Raw genomic sequence first — 21,182 nt, 5'->3', positions numbered from 1 at the left:
GAAGAGGGGAGTTGATAGCTTTTTTGTTTGTTTGTTTGTGTTTTGGTTTTTTAGGGGAAACTAGGAAAGGAGATAGCATTTGAAATGTAAATAAAATATATCTAACTAAAAAGAAAGAAAAAGAAGAAAAGAAACATTAGAATTTGTATGTGTCCTTTTCAGCTGAGTTTGTAATGTATAATGTTAACGTATAGACCATAGATTTTGAACCATGTAATCCTTCAACTCCCCCAAAAGAAACCTTTTGTATATTATAAAGCACAATTTTGTTGACTTGGTAGTCTTCTTTAAAGAATGATTTATAGAAAAAGACACATACAATTTAGAGTATTTTGAATAGTTACTTTCTGAAGTTATATTTAATTTAAAAGCATTGGTTGTTTGTCTTAGCTCACTTTAGTGTCTTCATTGCAATTAAATCAGATAAATGAAGCAAACTGCAGCACTGAGATATTTAATACTACTGAATATTTTTTCCTATGTTCTCCACATATTGGTCATTGACAGCTTAAGCTATGCTATTTGTATAATACCTAAATATAATCTTTCACTATATGATTAATACATATAGAATTTAATTTCTCCATGTTATTTAATGTATTTTAATTTTTTGACAATCAGACTTAGATTGAATGAGATAGTAATATTATCCAGTGGCCCAAGAAAATGTGACAATGATCCTTAACTCAGATAGATGGTTTCTTCCAAGACCAAGAGAAAACCTGAAACACTGAACCAGTTTGCCAGGAAATCTCAGGTTGTTTCTGGATCCTCTAGGGACTTCTGCTTACTTTATGAATGCTTACCATTAGCCAATCAGTTTGCTCAGGAGGACAATTCACATAAATTCCATCTCCCAGAAATGGATGCTTTTAAAGACTGTATAAAGACTGGGTCTCTGTACTGCTATGTCTCTTAAGATAACTGCTGTCTCTTCAAGTTATGAAAGAGGTAAGTGGAATAACAAAATTAAAATCATCAGTAGAAGCAACTACAGTTTAGAATTTTGTTAATAATTACATGTTTCTATGAGTAGAATTTCATTAGGCAGAACTCAGTTTTGATTCCTTTCTTCAGGAAAATGAGTGAAAAATCTTCTAGGGTTGCCTTAAGCACTTATAATAATTAACATGGGTAATAGTAAGAGGATAACCCTTGCTAGTGGTGTTCTAGCAGCAGTAAAGATTGACTCCTACACTTACTTTTTTGACATGAGAAATTACTTCATCTTCATTTAGTGGATTTTACAATTCTTCTGTGCCCCTAAATCTAGTATATTCTTTTCTGTGAGTTTGTTAAATATTCTTAGGGAAATTTTAAACTTTGTTCATAAAAGTTGAAATATACATTGATACAACTGTGGATATTCAGAAAACTATTGATTGAGTTATGCCATTTTTAAACCAGAAAAATAAAGGCCCCTGAATATTTCTTAAGACATCCAGGATCAAGCAGTGGATATGACTTAAACCCAATGCCTTGATTCCCATCCCAAAGAATAAAAAGATGTTTTTTTGAAAAAGAAATTAAGGCAAAAGATGGTTATGAAAAGCACAATATTTGAAAGATTGGATTCAAAGAGGGTGTGATTAAAGTATTTACTCCTTAGTCATGTTTGCCCCTTAGTAGCTTATATGCAGTGTGAGGTGCAAGAAACCTCCTTCAATAAAAGAAAATCAAAAAATAAAATCTGTAAATCATTTAAAAACATCTTGAGACTTTTTAACTTTCCCCAATGAAGCCTGAGGAGGCTATGTGCTGGTTGACAGACACTAGATGGGGATTAGACTTTACCATTCTCCTCTTAGCAACAAAACTCTGCAGATGTGACTCATAATGAGCTACAAGATTTCTGTCTTCTGATAAATTACATTCTTAAATTCTTATTTTCTACTATGGTAGATATTGAATTTCTTCATATAGGAATGTTTGAGCAATCTTCATGTTCAGCATATTTTTCAGGGAGCTATGTTCTGGAATTTTTGTCTATCTTCATCTCATGTCTATCTTCTTCTCTATTCCCCAGATGATATAACATTTTAAAATATATTAAAACTCAAAACAATTTTTTTACACAATATGATTCTAAAGAAATGCTTTCACTAACTAGCCACACCATAATATATCTTCTATCCTAGAGTGTTGTCAGCATTCATATGGTTATAAATTTACAGGATTAAGGAGACCCAAACTTAAAGAGTTTCATGAATTATTTTATGATTAGATCTTCCCCATATTTGGAAAAAAGAATCACTAAGTATTCATAGGACTTTGTACACAGTTATTTGATACTTAACTAGGAATGACTAAAAAAGGAGGTCTGGAATAATGAAGAGATGAACATAATTTGTAGGCACAATTGGTTATGAGTATGTAAATTTCCAAAAAGAGGAGATAACCAAATTCTACCAGAACATTTTTTTATATCCTCTTATCTCCCACAAGACATTGCTCATCATTTAACATTTAACCTTTCTATATATCTTAATGTCTTGATATTCAGAGATGAATAAAGTAAGCCTAGGAACATAGTACAGAAAACACAGCACAAACAGTAACATTTTCTTAGGATGGAGTCTAAAACCATAGAGTAATTGGGAGGCTTGGCTAACTGAGGAACAATACAGGCAATGAAGCAATGAGATTTAAATTATGAGATTTTATATTTAGCTTAGCAGATGTATGCAATAGAACATATCAAATCCTTAATGAGTGAACAGAAGCTAAAATTTGCACATAACAATGCTGAATTAATTTTTTATTGTCTTCTCCAAGGCAAATACAGAGACGCTCTTCTGGAATGAATCAGCAAGGGAAGCAAATGACTCTGTGGTGAAAGAATTTATTTTTATTGGACTCTCCGATTCTCAGGAACTTCAGATCTTTCTGTTTGCATTCTTTCTCATTTTCTATGTAGGAATTGTGTTTGGAAACCTTCTTATTGTCATGACTGTAACCTATGACTCCCACCTCCACTCTCCTATGTATTTCCTGTTGGCCAACCTCTCATTCATCGATCTTTGTCTGTCTTCTGTCACAGCTCCAAAGATGATTGCTGATTTTTTCAGGAAACGCAAAGTCATCTCTGTCCATGGCTGTTTTGCCCAGATATTTCTCCTTCACTCCTTTGGGGGGAGTGAGATGGTGACCCTCATAGCCATGGCCTTTGACAGATATGTAGCAATTTGTAAGCCTCTACACTATACTATAATTATGCGTGGCAATGTATGTGCTGGCATTGTGGCTACTGCATGGGCAACTGGCTTCCTACACTCAGTGAGCCAATTGGCCTTTGCAGTGAACTTACCCTTTTGTGGTCCCAATAAGGTTGACAGTTTTTATTGTGACCTTCCTAGAGTAATCAAACTTGCCTGTGCAGACACAAATAGGTTAGACATCATGGTCATTGCCAACAGTGGTGTGCTTACTGTGTGTTCTTTTGTTTTGTTAATCATCTCCTACACTATCATTCTAACAACCATCCAGCGCCGCCCTTCTGATAGGTCATCTAAGGCTCTGTCTACACTGACTGCTCATATCACAGTAGTTCTTTTGTTTTTTGGACCTTGCATCTTCATTTATGCCTGGCCCTTTCCCATCAAGTCATTAGATAAATTCCTTGCTGTGTTTTATTCTGTGGTCACTCCTCTCTTGAACCCCATTATATACACACTGAGGAACACAGAGATGAAAAGTGCCATGAGATGCCTGAGAGAATGGAATTTAAACTTTTGGATGAAGTTGTAGGTCTCCTGTAGCCATGAGATTGAGATAATGAGGAAAGAAAGTTATTACATTATTCAGCAGACATTATATCAATTGTAAAATTCCATTTTACCTCGCATAACAATTGTGTAAGGTTCAAACACTTACTCAATTTATTCTATGTGAGCATATAGGTTTTATACAGGTTCACAATTAATAGCATTAATTCAGAATACCTTTTCACTAGATTTTAGGACAATTAAAAGTATTATTATGGTGTTATTTGTGTACAACTGAGACTTCCTGGATACTTTTGGGTTAGAGATAATAAAAGATACAAGCTGGACTATTTTACATTAAAGAAAACTTTATTTTGGTCAATTTTCATAAAAGCATAATAAAAGAATTACTTCTTAACTAACGAAAAAAAAAGGACTAAATGATATGAGTTAAAAATCTGAATGACAGAAATTTATGAGAGATATTTCTAACTGGTAACCCTATATAAATTGTCTCCTACTACTATAGCAAAACATAGTCTAATAGTACATTATCAAGTGTGATATGGAATCCGAATTTACCATCATGATTTGCCTTCACAGTATTTCATACCCTGTAGAATATAGCATTTGGTTTTAAAACAGTGAACAGAATTAAGAGTTCCCTAGTCGCTTATCATGCTGGCACAAAGAATATGACTTACATTAACCTATCACTTTTCATTGTCAGAATTTTAAAATTAAAAGATGTTGATTTCCATTCCACTTAAACTTTGCTAAATATGATTATGGGTACTTATTTATTTTTTATAAAGTTTGGATGTCATCTTAATAAAAAAAGACATAATGATATGTATTGTATATGATTATTATGAGAAGTAATAAAATAGAGGATATGTGTAAGATCATATAAACAATGTAACATATTCACCACATAGTCAATATTAGATAGTATTATAATAACCGTGCTAATCCTCTATGTTAACACAGTCAAAAGTTTTTATGCAATGGTATTCCAGAACTTAGTTCTGGGACATGACATATTTCAATCTTAGTAGATGGTTCATTTAGGGCATCATAGCTACAATTGGAAATGTGTTCTGTTATATGCAATGTGACATTAACATATTTATATGCAAGATTGTCAAACACATATTTGTGTAATCTCCATGTATTCTGCCATCATTGAAAGGAATTCTAAATATCAGGACAGAAGTAAAGAAGAATCTATATGTTTTAAAAACTTAGCAGCTATTCTGGTAACTTTTCCCCTTTCTATTGTCTTTGATGCAGGCTAAAGTCACTGCTCTGACTAAGAATCAACATAGTTGAAAATTTATTATCTGAATGAATGAATAGAAATAGAAATTCAGACACTAAAAGGGTCAGAGTTGTGCCTACTCAAGAGAAACAAAATAACCATGAGGTCACTAAAACACATGAAGAGATAGAGTCTCTAATCAGTGGTAAAAGAGCTATTAATAAAGTGATGGAATCAATAGGATGCTTTGGAAAAGAAGGCATTTGAGCTATTTATCATACTACAAAACAATTTCTAAATTAACTGAAAATGTGAATCAATTAAAAAAACCATACAATTATTTTAAAACATGAACTAATATCTTTAGAATTCACAATGTATTAAATGTTTTAATAAAATTAATTTTAATGTCAAATTAGACTATCTAAAAAGAAGTTAAATGAGAAACTTAATGGTACTGAAGGAGTAATAATTTATATACAATAACAATGGTTATTATATATAAGTTAGGTAACTTTCATAAACTCAACAAACTAGTAGATAACTGGCAAAAGTTTTAAACTTACATATTTACAAAAGATGAAACCATATGTACAATAAATATTGTCAAACTGCTTCAGGATAAAATATATGCAAGCTAAAATTTCACCTAAATATCATCTTTGGCCTTTAAGATGTCTGATGTCAATACTTAATAATACAACTAGAGAGCAAAGCTGTAGTAGAAGAAGAATGATGCACATCTACAAAATCTTTTTACACTCACCTTTAAATGTACCTAAACATTTTCTATTATGATAATGCCAAAAAAAGAAAAAGACAAAAAAGTAGAATAATCTGCCAACAACAAGAAATGGACCATATGAGGTTCAGAAATATGGTCCAGTGACAGTGATGACTACAACAAATTAAATCATAAGTACATACAAGCATCCACAAAATGATCATTAAAATAAAAGTGCCATAGTTTCTCTTTGAATGAACCTAGTAAGCTAAAATTAGTATGTAAGAGTTTTGCTATAAATTTACAACAATTGGCAAAACAAACAACTTGAAGATACAAATCATTATTAATATCATGTGGGGAAAATAAGGTATAAATGAAGTAACAATAAATAATTAACTGCTTAATGATATTCTATAGGAAAGATATAGGACAAAAATGAGGAAAACTACCTTATAGATTCAACAAAATAAAAAATCAAATAATGGAAAAGTTAATTGGACAAATTATTTAGACCATTGAGTTCAAGGAAAGAAAGGTGGGTAGGAAGAATTGGTACAATTTGAAAGACCTAAGAGACATCAAACTCAATGAGTTTTGTGAAAGACCTGGTTTAAGCAAGCCAGTTTTCAAAAAATTGTGAGACAATCAACAAAATTTGAATAGCAAGTGTGTATTTATAGCAAATATAGACAGACAGATATAGCAGATATTTTATTTATTTTATTGATAAATAAAAAAGAGAATGCAGGGTTATGGGGTCAGGAGGAAAAAGAAAGAGAGAGAGAGACAGAAAGAGAGCACTAGAAAAGAAATGCTCATAACATTTTGTCTCATAGATAAATTCTTAATGGAATCTAATGCTGAAAAATCTAGGCACAGAGAAGTTCCAAATGGATAAAACATGGCAACAGACCAACATACAACAAACCAGGGAGGAATAAATCAAGGACATGAAGAATAAAATCTACTAACTCAAACGTCTAACCATCTACTGAGCCTTATAATATATAAAATTGTATTTTTCTTTTTTTATTATATTTTACATAATGTTCTCAGTAGTGTTATATAATTTTCATGGCATAATTCTGTTAAAGATGATCCTGAGATCTTGATATTATAAAAAGAATTATTCATTTAATTTCTGCAAGTCTACTGATAAGGTAGAGATACATAGCATCTTCAATTGTCATCATCTGCTATCTCTCTGATTTAATTTATTGTATCTAGTAATTGCTGTTTGGATTCGTTATTATTTTCTAAACAACAATTTGTATTATCTACCAGTCTAAAGAGTTATACAATTTTAAGTCTTGTGTCTTTTTTGATTTTTATATTGTCTAAGACTTCAAATACAACCATGAATAGAATATGAGAAAGAAAAAGGTATAATTTTTTTGACAAGTGCATCAATTTCCTCAAATCTGAGAAATATAGAAGCATAAAATGTTCCATATTTTCTTATTGTCTTTAATGCTATTAATATCACTGATATATCCTTGTTTCATTATTTGATTTTATTGTCTCACTGGTCAGAGAAATTAAAATTTTATCAAATTCATTCAAAACTAAATGGAAACTCTTTAATGATTTTACCTTTACTTAACAATAATCATTGATTTTATGTGTACATATTTTTTAACCCTAAAAAAAAGCTATTTGTAAAGTGCTACTATAGCATAGATATCCTTGGGACTCATCAGCTTCAACTGTGTCAGTGGATCCCTAGGTACCCAATCTACATACCCTGCTAAATTTGTGATTCACAGCCTTCATGTATGTCTTTTTTGGGTCAACTTTTCATAATAAACACACACACACACACACACACACACACACACACACAGATAATCATTTCTGTCTCTGCCCTAATGCATTACTCACCAATTGTATTAGGCTATTTTCTATCTCATTGGTTTCTGACATTACCTATTAGAATTTTTTCTTTTTGCATATTTAAATTTTTACTTCTTCTAGATCATTTACCCCTTTATTAAAGTATAATTGTGAAAATAAATAAGAGAAAAAACAATCTTTTAATATGTATGTCCTCTATGAAATAATCTCCATAATCAAGATAATGAACATCTGTTTTTTGTTTTGTTTTGTTTTGTTTTCACCTATTATAAGTCAGGTATTTTGTGTTCATTTATGTAATGAGAACACTTTAGACTACTCCTGTAAGCAATTTCAGAATGTATGATATTGTCAAATATACTAGACATGGAGTATCTTTAAATAGTACTTAGTCAGTAACAAAATCTGCCAGGTTCCAGTTCACATGGCCAGAATGGTAAGAGATCTGGCCCCTGCGGTTCAGTGTGTTTCACTCATGACACTCTATCGCAGGATTCTTAACCATATAGAAAATCTTGTCTGAGACCTGGCTACACCATTCCTCAACTCACCCTGCTACAGGAGCTTCACTATCAAGCCATGGGCACAAGTGACCATATTTGGTCAGAGAACTGCCTCTTGCATTGGTTTCATTCTTCTCACCCCAGGAATCTCAGAAAACTACCAGCCTTGTGGCTGTCACTGGGACTCTAGACAAATGAGCTTACCATTAATTTTTTTAAAAAATCTTACCAACAACCTAACTCCAGGAGACAATATCCTATCATAAAACCGCAAACAATATTAGAATGCCATTATCCAAGAAATCATTAGGTACACTGAAAAATCCTCAATAAGAACAATTTGAAAGCACAAAAGTAGTCCAAATATTCCTGAAACAAAATTTAAAAAAAGTCTAATTGGAATATTATTTCTGATCCCAAGTGATATTCCAGAGTCATGGTTATCAAAACAATATGGTGCTGGTATACCTGTATACATATAAATGAATAAAATAGAGTAGGACTTTATTTAACTCTACACAATGAGAGTGACATGCGTTTCACCACAGATTCCAAAACTACATACAGGAGGAAAGACAGAGTCTTTAACAAATCTTGTAAAAATGAGAAATGTAATGGGAAAGAATGAAAGAAGACATTTATTGTAGGAGCCTTGTTGGAGGAATACCAAAACAGCTTTAGAAATAGTGGAATGTGGCCCACCAGTTCACACAATTAGTTGAGTCTGCCTCAGAGAGCAAAGCCCAGAGGACTGACTATGTAATTTGAGAACTTCTTGCTGTTGTGGAGCATCACTCTGCTTGTTGCCTTCATGGTTAACCTAATTCTCCTAATCTATGAGTTTTATGGAAACACTAAGGGGCTTTCAGCCCCTCACCAGGCAGTATCACCGATGCAATTTTAGTGCTTGATGTTTTTCCAGCATTGCAGCTGGAGCAGATTAATGATTCGTGTCCACTATACTCAGAAAGAAATTAGAGATGTAGATTTTTAGCAATGACCCTTAGAGAGAATTTGGAGAAGTAGATTGTTAGTGAAGTTAGGTTAGGATCTTTTTACTAATGGATTTGATATAGAAAATCAAAATTTGATATAGAAGAACAATTTGGAGCTCAGAAAGGCAGTCTCTTTTTTAAAAAATAAAAACTCCAGATTTTATTCCCCTCCGGGTCCACTCTCCGACTGTTCCACATCCCATACATCCTCCCTGCACCCTCTGTCTCCACAAGAATGTCCCTACCCCTAGCCCCCACCATACCAGACCTCAAAACTCCCTGTGACCTCATACTCTTGAGGCTTAGGTGTATCTTCTCTCAGAGAAGACAAACTCTTAATAGTTAAACTAGAGAAGTGTTGAGGTCATGGAAGGACAATGGCAGCCCAAACAGCATTAGCTAATGTGCCTCTGGCTAAAGCTGGCTTTTGAGAAAGGTGATGGCTAATTTCTTGTACCGATTTTTACCCTTATCTTCTTGATCTGATTTTAAAAATATTAATAAGCAGATTTCATCCTAAGGATTTAAATTAGAAATAAGTGATTTTTATATGAAAGTTTAGGTTTGTGATTCTTTTAAAATTATTGTAAGATTACTTTTTTATTAGATATTTTCTTTATTTACATTTCAAATGTTATCCTCTTTCCTAGTTTCCCCTCTGAAAATCCCCTACCCCCTCCCCCTCTCTGCTCTCCAAACCACCCACTCCCATTCCTGGTCCTGGCATTCCCATATACTGGGCCATAGAACCATCACAATATCAAGGGCCTCTCCTCCCATTTATGACCGACTAGGTCATCCTCTGTAACATATATAGATAGAGCCACAAGTTCCACCATATATTTTCTTTGATTAGTGGTATAGTTCCAAGGAGATCTAAGAGTACTGGTTAGTTAATATTGATGTTCCTCTTGGGGGTGGGGGACTCCAGTCCCCTTTAGCTCCCTGTCTCTCTGGATCCTTCATTGGGGACCTTGTGCTCTGTCCAAAGGATGACTCTGAGTATCCACTTCTGTATTTGCCAGGCACTGAGATAGCCTCACAGGAGACAGCTATATCAGGCTCCTGTCTGCAGTCTCTTGTTGGCAACTGACTAGTGTCTGGGTTTGGTGGTTGTTTATGGGATGGATCCCCAAATGGGGCAGTCTCTTGAAGGTTGTTTCTTCAAACTCTGATCTGAAGTTTGTCTCTGTAATGCCTTCCTTGAGTATTTTGTTTCCCATTCTAAGAAGGAACAAAGGATCCACATTTTAGTCATCCTTCTTCTTGAGTTTCATGTGTTTTACAAATTGTATCTTGGGTATTCTAAGTTTCTGGACTAATATCCACTTATCAGTGAGTGCATATTACTTGTGTATTTTTGTGATTGGGTTACCTCACTGAGATTCCACCCCACACCAGTTAGAATGGCTAAGATGAAAAATTCATATGACAGCAGATACTGGAGAGGATGTGGGGAGAGATGAACACTCCTCCATTGTTGGTGAGATTGCAAGCATGTACAACCACTCTGGAAATCAGTTTGGTGGTTCCTCAGAAAACCCATAGTACTACCAGAAGATCCAGCAATACATCTCCTGGGCATATACCCAGAAGATATTCCAAATTTTAATATGGACACATGCTCCACTATGTTCATAGCAGCCTTATTTATAATAGCCAGAAACTAGAAAGAACCCAGATGTCCCTCAACAGAAGAATGGATACAGAAAATGTGGTACATTTACACAATGGAGTACTACTCAGATATTAAAAACAATGAAATTATGAAATTCTTAGGCAAACAGATGGATAAGATTACTTTTTTAAGACAATAAAATTATTGACCCTTTTTTGTAACCGCAAATTGCAGCCTACCAATAAGAGAAAAGGGCTGAGAAAACTATCTTGCTTGCTCACACTTGTATCTATAACAAGTTTATCAGTTGCAATAGTATATGGATTCTTGTCAATAACTTGTTTGTTTCACTTCGAATATGTAATTTATTATTCATGTGAGGATATTAGGGAACATGTTTTCTTTTATGTATATCCACTAGACTCATTCACTAGAAGAAAAAAAGAGTGTAGTCCCATTGTTATTTTTATACTTTTTGGCAGACTTTTCTGGGATATGTGCACTGTGGGAGAAAGCATAGAGTTGTTGGAGATTGTTCTTTTGAGCTTTGTTCTATTCACCTAGTATATGTATATATGTAAAATAGTTGATGTATTAGAGACATCTGCACCTTTACTGACCAACACCACCATATGTACACTTAAAAATATGTGTGCTAATGACTCGTGTATTAATAACTGAATTAAGAACAATACCTCTAATAATTAATCATTCAATTTATGGAAACATGTTATAGAGATTATATTTTGTGATATTGTACTATATTAAGTAATAACTTAAAGAACAAATTTTAGACTCAGATGGAGATAACTTAGAAATCTCATTTAATTCTATTTGTTTAATTATGATACTTTATTCATGTTACATAAAATGAAAACCCCAAATTATATAGACCACTGCTGTTTTGTGAAATATATTTCTTTTTTTTTTATCTTTTCTAATCTTTTCAGCTCACACGATTGGTGTTTTGGTAAATAGCTATGGTCAGGCAAAAGTGGAAACCTTTGCCTGGTAAGGAAATTCAGGTAAAATGTACTAAGATATTATTATAAATTTATATACATATGACGTTGTCAAAAAATATTAAGTAAAATTTATTAAAACCAGAAGAATAGTTAAATGAAAACCCTGTGTAGAAAAAGGATGTATGATCAGATCCAAGATTCAGTTTCACAGTAATTAAATGGTTGGTCAATAAATGGCATATCCTCTTTGTATTACTAACTTATATTTGGAGATTGATACAAATTTTAAGCATAAATTATATTTTCTGATTTAAAATTATTTCAAAGAATCAGTCTTACAATGTGAAATACTTGGTACAGATTTCTAGATATTATAAATTTCCTTTGTGACTAAGGTAGCTGCTTATAAATCTTTTCATGGCATTTTTCATCTCTATTTCTCAGAGTATAATGGCAGGATTTAGGAGAGGTGTAAAAACAGAGTAAAATACAGCAAGAAATTTATCCAACCAAGTGATATTGAGAGGCCACACATAGATGAAGATGCAGGGCACAAAAAAGATCAGCACCACTGTAATGTGGGCAGTGCATGTATTCATTGCCTTAGATGCACCAGCTTTAGAGCTCTGACATACAGTGATAAGAATATATGTGTAGGAAATAAGCAACAGAATAAAGCAAGTTACAGCCACAAGTCCACAATCAGCATTTATTAGAACATCCAAGTCACGGGAATCTATGCAAGCTAGCATGATCACCAATGGCATGTCACAGAAAAAGCTATCTATTTCCTTAGGTCCACAAAAAGGCAACTCCACAATCACTACCAAATGACTCAGAGCATGTACAAATCCAGTTTTCCAGGAAGTGAACACCAACCCAGTGCATCTCTTCAGGTTTATGATGGTGAAGTAGTGGAGTGGTTTGCAGATGGCCACATAGCGATCATAAGCTATTACCACCAACAGTACCATCTCTCCTGCAGCAATACAATGGGCAAAGAAGACCTGGGACATGCATCCTGCAAAGGAAATGGTCTTGTTTTCTCTGAGAAAGTCTGTGAGATCATCTTAGGAGTAGTGACTGAGGAAAGCCACATATCAATAAAGGACAGGTTGGCCAACAAGAAGTACATGGGAGAATGCAGATGGGGGTCAGTGGTGATTAAAACCAGAATGACAGCCCTTCCAGTCCGACCAGCACCGGGGTACCTAGGGCTCGGAGTCTGCTGACACCCGCCAGCTACACACAAGACATGCCACGGGACCTTAAGACCTCTGGTGAGTGGAACACAGCTTCTGCTCCAATCCAATCGTGCAGGACCTGAGACTGAATTAATTAGGGAAGCAGAAAACCCAGCCTGATCAGGGGCATGCCAGCACAGGGGTACCTTGGGCTTGGATTCTGCCATCACCTGTAAGGTATACAAAGGACCCTACAAGGGATCTTAAGACCTCTGTGAGTGGATCACAACTTCTGCCAGGAGACAGGTTCAAACACCAGATATCTGGTCACCTTGCCTGCAAGAGGAGAGCCTACCTGCAGAGAGTACTGTGAACACTGAAACTCAGGAGAGAGCTAGTCTCCCAGGTCTCCTGATAGAGGCTAACATAAACACCTGAGGAACAAGATCTAACCAGAGACAACTATAACAACTAACTCCAGAGATTACCAGATAACAAAAGGCAAACATAAGAATCTTACTAACAGAAACCAAGACCACTCACCATCATCAGAATGCAGCACTCCCACCCCACCCAGTCCTGTGTACCCCAACACACCCGAAAAACTAGACCCGGATTTAAAAGCATGTGTCATGATGATGGTAGAGGACATCAAGAAGGACCTTAATAACTCACTTAAAGAAATACAGGAGAACACTGCTAAAAAAAGTAGAAGACCTTAAAGAGGAAGCACATAAACCCCTTAAATTATTGCAAGAAAACAAGACCAAACAGGTGATGGAATTGAATAAAACCATCCAAGACCTAAAAAGGGAAGTAGACACTATAGAGGAAACCCAAAGTGAGGAAATGCTGGATAGAAAACCTAGGAAAGAAATCTGGAACTATAGATGCAAGCATCAGAAACAAAATACAAGAGTATTCAAGGAGTAGATGAGAATGAAGATTTTCAACTCAAAGGACCAGCAAATATCTTCAACAAAATTATAGAAGAAAACATCCCAAACCTAAAGAAAGAAATGCCCATGAACATACAAGAAGCCTACAAAACTCCAAATAGACTGGACCAGAAAAGAAATTCCTCCCGATACATAATAATCAGAACAAATGCACTAAATAAGGATAAAATATTAAAAGCAGTAAGGGGAAAAGGTCAAGTAACATATAAAGCCAGGCCTATCAGAATTGCACCAGACTTTTCACCAGAGACTATGAAAGCCAGAACATCCTGGACAGATGTTATTCAGACCCGAAGAGAACACAAATGGCAGCCCAGGCTACTATACCCAGCCAAACTCTCAATTACCATAGATGGAGAAACCAAAGTTTTCCTCGACAAAACCGAATTCACAAATTATCTTTCCTTGAATCCAGCCCTTCAAAGGATAAAAACAGAAAAAAAAAAAAAAACAATACAAGAACGGAAACCACGCCCTAGAAAAAGCAAGAAAGTAATCCCTCAACAAACTAAAAAAAAAGACAGCCACAAAAACAGAATGCCAACTCTAACAACAAAAATAATAGGAAGCAACAATTACTTTTCATTAATATCTCTTAATATCAATGGACACAATTCCCCAATCAAAAGACATAGACTAACAAACTGGCTACACAAACAGGACCCAACATTCTGCTGCTTACAGGAAACCTATCTCAGGGAAAAAGACAGATACTATCTAAGAGTGAAAGGCAGGAAAAAAAAATTTTCCAAGCAAATGGTCTGAAGAAACAAGCTGGAGTAGCCATTCTAATATTGAATAAAATCGACTTCCAACCCAAAGTTATCAAAAAAGACAAGGAGTGACACTCCATACACATCAAAGGTAAAATCCTCCAAGAGGAACTCTCAATTCTGAATATCTATGCTCCAAATGCAAGGGCAGCAACATTGATTAAAGAAACTTTAGTAAAGCTCAAAGCACTAATTGAACTTCACACAATACTCGTGGGAGACTTCAACACCCCACTTTCAACAATGGCCAGATTATGGAAACAGAAACTAAACAGGGACACAGTGAAACTAACAGAAGTGATGAAACAAATGGACTTAACAGATATCTACAGAACATTTTATCCTAAAACAAAATGATATACCTTCTTCTCAGCACCTCACAGACCTTCTCCAAAATTGACCATATAATTGGTCACAAAACAGGCCTCAACAGATACAAAAATATTAAAATCGTCCCATGCATCCTATCAGACCACCATGGACTAAGGCTGATCTTCAATAACAGCATAAATAATGGAAAGCCAACATTCACGTGGAAACTGAACAACACTCTTCTCAATGATACCTTGGTCAAGGAAGGAATAAAGGAAGAAATGAAAGACTTTTTAGAGTTTAAGGAAAATGAAGCCACAGCATACCCAGACTTATGGGACACTATGAAAGCATTTCTAAGAGGGAAACTCATAGCTCTAAGTGCCTCCAAAAAGAAACTAGAGAGAGCACACTCTAGCAGCTTGACCACACACCTAAAAGCTCTAGAAAAAGAGGAAGCAAATTCACCCAAGAGGAGTAGATGGCAGGAAATAATCAAACTCAGGGGCAAAATCAACCAAGTGGAAACAAGAAGAACTATTCAAAGCATCGACCAAACTAGGAGCTGTTTCTTTGAGAAAATCAACAAGATAGATAAACCCTTAGCCAGACTCACTAGAGGGTAGAAGGACAGCATCATAATTAACAAAATCAGAAATGAAAAGGGAGACATAACAACAAATCCTGAAGAAATCCAAAACACCATCAGATCCTTCTACAAAAGGCTATACTCAACAAAACTGGAAAACCTGGATGAAATGGCCAAATTTCTAGACAGATACCTGCTACCAAAGTTAAATCAGAATCAAGTTAACGATCTAAACAGTCCAATATCCCCTAAAGAAATGGAAGCAGTCATTAATGGTCTCCCAACCAAAAAATGTCCAGGACCAGATGGGTTTAGTGCAGAGTTCTATCAGACCTTCAAAGAAGATCTAATTCCAGTACTGCACAAACAATTCCATAAAATAGAAGTAGAAGGTACTCTCCCCAACTCATTCTATGAATCCACAATTACTCTGATACCTAAATCACAGAGAGAGCCAACAAAGATAGAGAACTTCAGACCAATTTCCCTTATGAATATCGATGCAAAAATACTCAATAAAATTCTCGCTAACCGAATCCAAGAACACATCAAAACAATCATCCATCCTGACCAAGTAGGATTTATTCCAGGGATGCAGGGATGGTTTAATATATGAAAATCCATCAATGTAATCCATTATATAAACAAACTCAAAGACAAAAACCACATGATCATCTCGTTAGATGGGGAGAAAGCATTTGACAAAATCCAACACCCATTCATAACAAAAGTCTTGGAAAGATCAGGAATTCAAGGCCCATACCTAAACATGATAAAAGCAATCTACAACAAACCAGTAGCCAACATCAAAGTAAATGGTGAGGAGCTGGAAGCAATCCCACTAAAATTAGGGACAAGACAAGGCTGCCCACTTCTCCCTACCTATTCAACATTATACTTGAAGTCCTAGCCAAAGCAATTTGAAAACAAAAGGAGATCAAGGGGATACAAATTGGAAAGGAAAAAGTCAAAATATCACTTCTTGCAGATGATATTATAGTATATATAAGTGACCCTAAAAATTCCACCAGAGAACAAATAAACCTGATAAATAGCTTTGGTGAAGTGGCTGGATATAAAGTTAACTCAAACAAGTCAATGACCTTTCTCTAAACAAAGAATAAACAAGCTGAGAAAGAAATTTGGGATACAACACCCTTCTCAATAGTCACAAATAATATAAAATACCTTGTTGTGACTCTAACTAAGGAAGTGAAAGATCTGTATGAAAAGAACTTCAAGTCTCTGAAGAACAAAATTAAAAAAGATCTCAGAAGATGGAAAAATCTCCCATGCTCGTGGATTGGCAGGATCAATATAGTAATAAAGGATATCTTGCCAAAAGCAATCTACAGATTCAATGAAATCCCCATCAAAATTCCAACTCAATTCTTCAACGAATTAGAAAGATCAATCTGCAAATTCATCTGAAATAACAAAAAAACCTAGGATAGCAAAAACGCTTTTCAAGGATAAAAGAACCTCTGGTGGAATCACCATGCCTGACCTAAATCTTTACTACAGAGCAATTGTGATTAAAAAAAAAAAAAAAAGGCATGGTAATGCTATAAGGACAGAAAAGTAGACCAATGGAATAGAATTGAAGACCCCGAAATGAACCCATACACCTATTGTCACTTGATCTTTGACAAGGGAGCTAAAACCCCCCAATGGAAAAAAGACAGCATTTTCAACAAAGGGTACTAGCACAATTTGTGGTTATCATGTAGAAGAATGGGAATTGATCCATTCCTATCTCCTTGTACTAAGGTCAAATCTAAGTGGATCAAGGAACTCCACATAAAACCAGAGACACTGAAACATAGAGGAGAAAGTGGGGAAAAGCCTGGAAGATATTGGCACAGGGGAAAAATTCCTGAATAGAACAGCAGTGGCTTGTGCTGTAAGATCTAGAATCGACAAATGGGAACTCATGAAACTGCAAAGCTTCTGTAAGGCAAAAGACACTGTCAATAAGACAAAAAGGCCACCAACAGATTGGGAAAGGATCTTTACCTATCCTAAATCAGATAAAGGACTAATATCCAAAATATATAAAGAACTCAAGAAGGTGGACTCCAGAAAATCAAATAATCCCAGTAAAAAATGGGGCTCAGAGCTAAACAAAGTATTCTCACCTGAGGAATACCGAATGGCTGAGAAACACCTGAAAAAAATGTTCAGCATCCTTAATCATCAGGGATATGCAAATCAAAACAACCCTGAGATTCCATCTCACACCAGTCAGAATGGCTAAGATCAAAAATTCAGGTGACAGCAGATGCTGGAGAGGATGTGGAGAAAGAGGAACACTCCTCCATTGTTGGTGGGATTGCAAGCTTGTACAACCACTCTGGAAATCAGTCTGGTGGTTTCTCAGAAAATTGGACATGGTACTACTGGAGGATTCCCTAATACCTCTCCTGGGCATATGTCCAGAAGGTGTTCCAACTAGTAAGAATGAAACATGCTCCACTATGTTCATAGCAGTCTTATTTATGAACCCAGATGCCCCTCAACAGAGGAATGGATACAAAAAATGTGGTACATTTACACAATGGAATATTACACAGCTATTTTAAGGAATGAATTTATGAAATTTCTAGGCAAATGGTTGGACCTGGTGGGCATTATCCTGAGTGAGGTAACCCAATCACAAATGAACTCAAATGATATGTACTCACTGATAAGTGGATATTAGCCCAGAAACTTATCATTCCCTAGATATAAGTTACAATTTGCAAAACACACAAAAGTCAAGAAGAAAGAAGACCAAAGTGTGGACACTTTGCCCCTTCTTAGAATTGGGAACAAAATACCCATGGAAGGAGTTACAGAGACAAAGTTTGGAGCTGTGATGAAAGGATGGACCATCTAGAGACTGCCATATCCAGGGATCCATCCCATAATCAGTCTCCAAACGCTGACACCATTGCATACACTAGCAAGATTTTGCTGATAGGACCCTGATATAGCTGTCTCTAGTGAGACTATGCAGGGGCCTAACAAACACATAAGTGGATGCTCACAGTCAGCTATTGGATGGATCACAGTGCCCCCAATGGAGGAACTAGAGAAAATACCCATAGAGCTAAAGGGATCTGCAACCCTATAGGTGAACAACATTATGAACTAACCAGTACCCAGGAGCTCTTGACTCTAGCTGGATATGTATCAAAAGATGGCCTAGTCGGCCATCACTGAAAGAGAGGCCCACTGGACTTGCAAACTTTATATGACCCAGTACAAGGGAACACCAGGGCCAAAAAGTGGGAGTGGGTGTGTAGGGAGTTTGGGGGGAGTGTATGGGGAACTTTTGGGATAGCATCGGAAATGTAAATGAGGAAAATAACTAATAAAAAAATTTTTAAAAAAACAACAATAAATGAGAAAAAAAAACAGAATGACAATATTTCCAGCAACAATGAGAAGATAAAGCATTGAAAACACCATGAAGAGTAAGACTTCAATCCTCTGAGAGGAAAGTCCCCAGAGTGTAAATTCTGACACCACAGTGTGATTGCCTTCATCCATTTTACTCAGCATGTCTTCAGAAGTAACCTGCAGAAACAGAAAAACTACCAACTAGAGGTATAAGGGATGCTACTTTCCCTGTAGAATTTGTCATTCACACAGAAATTTACCTCAAGAGAAATGCATACATGTAAAGAGAAATCTAAGCTAAATATGAGATACTGGAGGCCAAAATGAAAGTTAATGGATCTAGAGTAACTCCCCAAGAAAAGAAGCATCAGGGGTGACTTTTATACTCTGAGAGAAATGTCCTTTTATAAGAGAGCAGTAAGGAGATCAAAACTGTAATATGAAAACTTAAAATTGTGTGTGGTTCCTAAAGAAAATGTCTGAATATGTCATCATGACATTCCATAACAAAAATGCAGATTACATTTGGCAACTAGTGGTGAATTGCACTGAATTTCAATATATATATTATAAGATCTTATGGCAACTGGTGGTGAATTGCACTAAATTTCAATATATATATCATAAGATCTTATTATTTAGACAGGATATATAATGGTTACTTTGAACATAAATAGAATAATATGAATAAATGAAGAATTTAGCTTAAGACACTAAAGAACTTGTTGGGAAAGCCTAAGTTGGGAACCATACAGACACATACATAGGCACGCAATTGAACAATGCAAAAACCTGGTCTACATTTATTGAATAATAGATATTTATCATAAACATTTTATTTAACTAAACTGATTAACAAACTAACGTTGCAAATACACGAAAAAGTGGATTCACCAAGTAACAATTCAACTCATATTCGGACCTGAGATCACAATCTTAGCAGTAGAAAATATTGGTCTCAAATTGCATAAACTAATTATGAAAGGACATTAATAATATATCATCTATCATCAGTGTATTTTCTCATTGTGTCCCTGGTCTACTGGTCATCTGTGTTGTTTTAAAAATATAATTAAATAAACTTGTAAGCAAACCTGACCTGTCATTTGGCTGTCAGTCTTGAGTGAATGTGAAATTATACTTCAGGAAGCAGCAATTATTCACCTCAAAGCACAGATGGAGTGCTTATGCTGATATATTGAACAACACTGAAACCAGAAGAATACTCATTTCCCATTTTCCTTCTCCTTTCAGAAATTTGGAGACTTGGTGTTTGGAGTCTTTTTGGTCTCACTTTCTTTTATCCTAGAGCAAGTGAACAATGAAATCCCAAAGACTATCACCAGGAAAAGAAAATAACATTGATTACACAGTGAAGAGTACGTGGTTTTGAACTACTTTTTCCACGGGTTAAAATGTTTCAGGTCAATCTGGACTTTTTGTTTTGTTTTTGTATTATTTCTTTTATCTTTTAAGATTATAATATATTACAACATTTCTCTCTTTCATTTCCTCCCTCAGGATTCTTCCATATCCTGTTCCCTGTTCTCTTTCAAATCATGGGTTTGAACAAGGCCATAAATCAACTGAGAAAATGCCATATCAACTCACAGAGAGCAAAGAAGCAAGCACATGGCCTACAAGAATCCGCACATCTGCATAAATACTATAGATGCTTTTTTCGTAATTTTATGCAGCTTCTGAATAGTGGGTCTCTGATTCTTATGCCTTCTCTTGGGGCTCTTGAATTTTTTTATTGACTTGTTACATCTAACGATTATATGATGGTTTTTGTTTTACCTTTATATACATATACATATATATATATATTTGTTGTTGTTATATCTTAAAATATAATATATAATATAATATATTATATATAATATATAAGTGAAAAATATAATATAATATATAATATATATATATAAGTGAAAAACACAAAGAATACAAATAAGAGAGGGGTGGGAAGAAACATGGAAGAAAAGAGAAATGGGAAATTATATTCACAATAAATTGTATGAAATAGAATTTATGTGTAATAAAAAGTGAAAAAAGAAAATCATGGCCTCTTATTTCATTACACACATATACAAACACACACACACACACATACATATAAATGTATATATAAACATTATTCCATCTGTATAATCTTACTTTTGTTACTTTTTGTATAACCAATGGAATTGGTTTTCCCTGAAATACTCCATTCCTCCCACTTTCAGGAATCTTTAGTTGGCTGTGATTCTTTGCATAGGGTTGAGAACTCCTGGTTTTTCCCCTCTTCCTCTATAGAATGGAGTAAGGTTTACTGAGTTCAATTTTGTAATCATGATAGAACTATAGAACTACAA

General features: G+C 34.9%; 1 protein-coding gene and 1 pseudogene across 1 annotated transcript; one reads left to right on the top strand and one right to left on the bottom strand.

Moving 5' to 3' along the window:
* The first annotated feature begins 942 nt into the window (after positions 1–942).
* LOC110306841 (olfactory receptor 4F17-like) lies at positions 943–3,747 on the top strand. Its single transcript, XM_021178975.1, has 2 exons — positions 943–951; positions 2,776–3,747. Exons 1-2 carry the CDS (start codon positions 943–945, stop codon positions 3,745–3,747), a joined length of 981 nt encoding a protein of 326 aa, XP_021034634.1.
* Positions 3,748–11,998: 8,251 nt separating this feature from the next.
* On the bottom strand, positions 11,999–18,981 carry LOC110289914 (olfactory receptor 4K13-like; annotated as a pseudogene).
* Positions 18,982–21,182: the final 2,201 nt, after the last annotated feature.

The sequence above is a fragment of the Mus caroli genome, unplaced genomic scaffold (assembly GCF_978045245.1).
Source record: "Mus caroli unplaced genomic scaffold, Mus_caroli_1 scaffold_2, whole genome shotgun sequence".
In the NCBI taxonomy this organism is placed as follows: Eukaryota; Metazoa; Chordata; class Mammalia; order Rodentia; family Muridae; genus Mus; species Mus caroli.
Note: the sequence above shows the minus strand (reverse complement) of the source record. Positions and strands in the feature narration are given on the sequence as shown.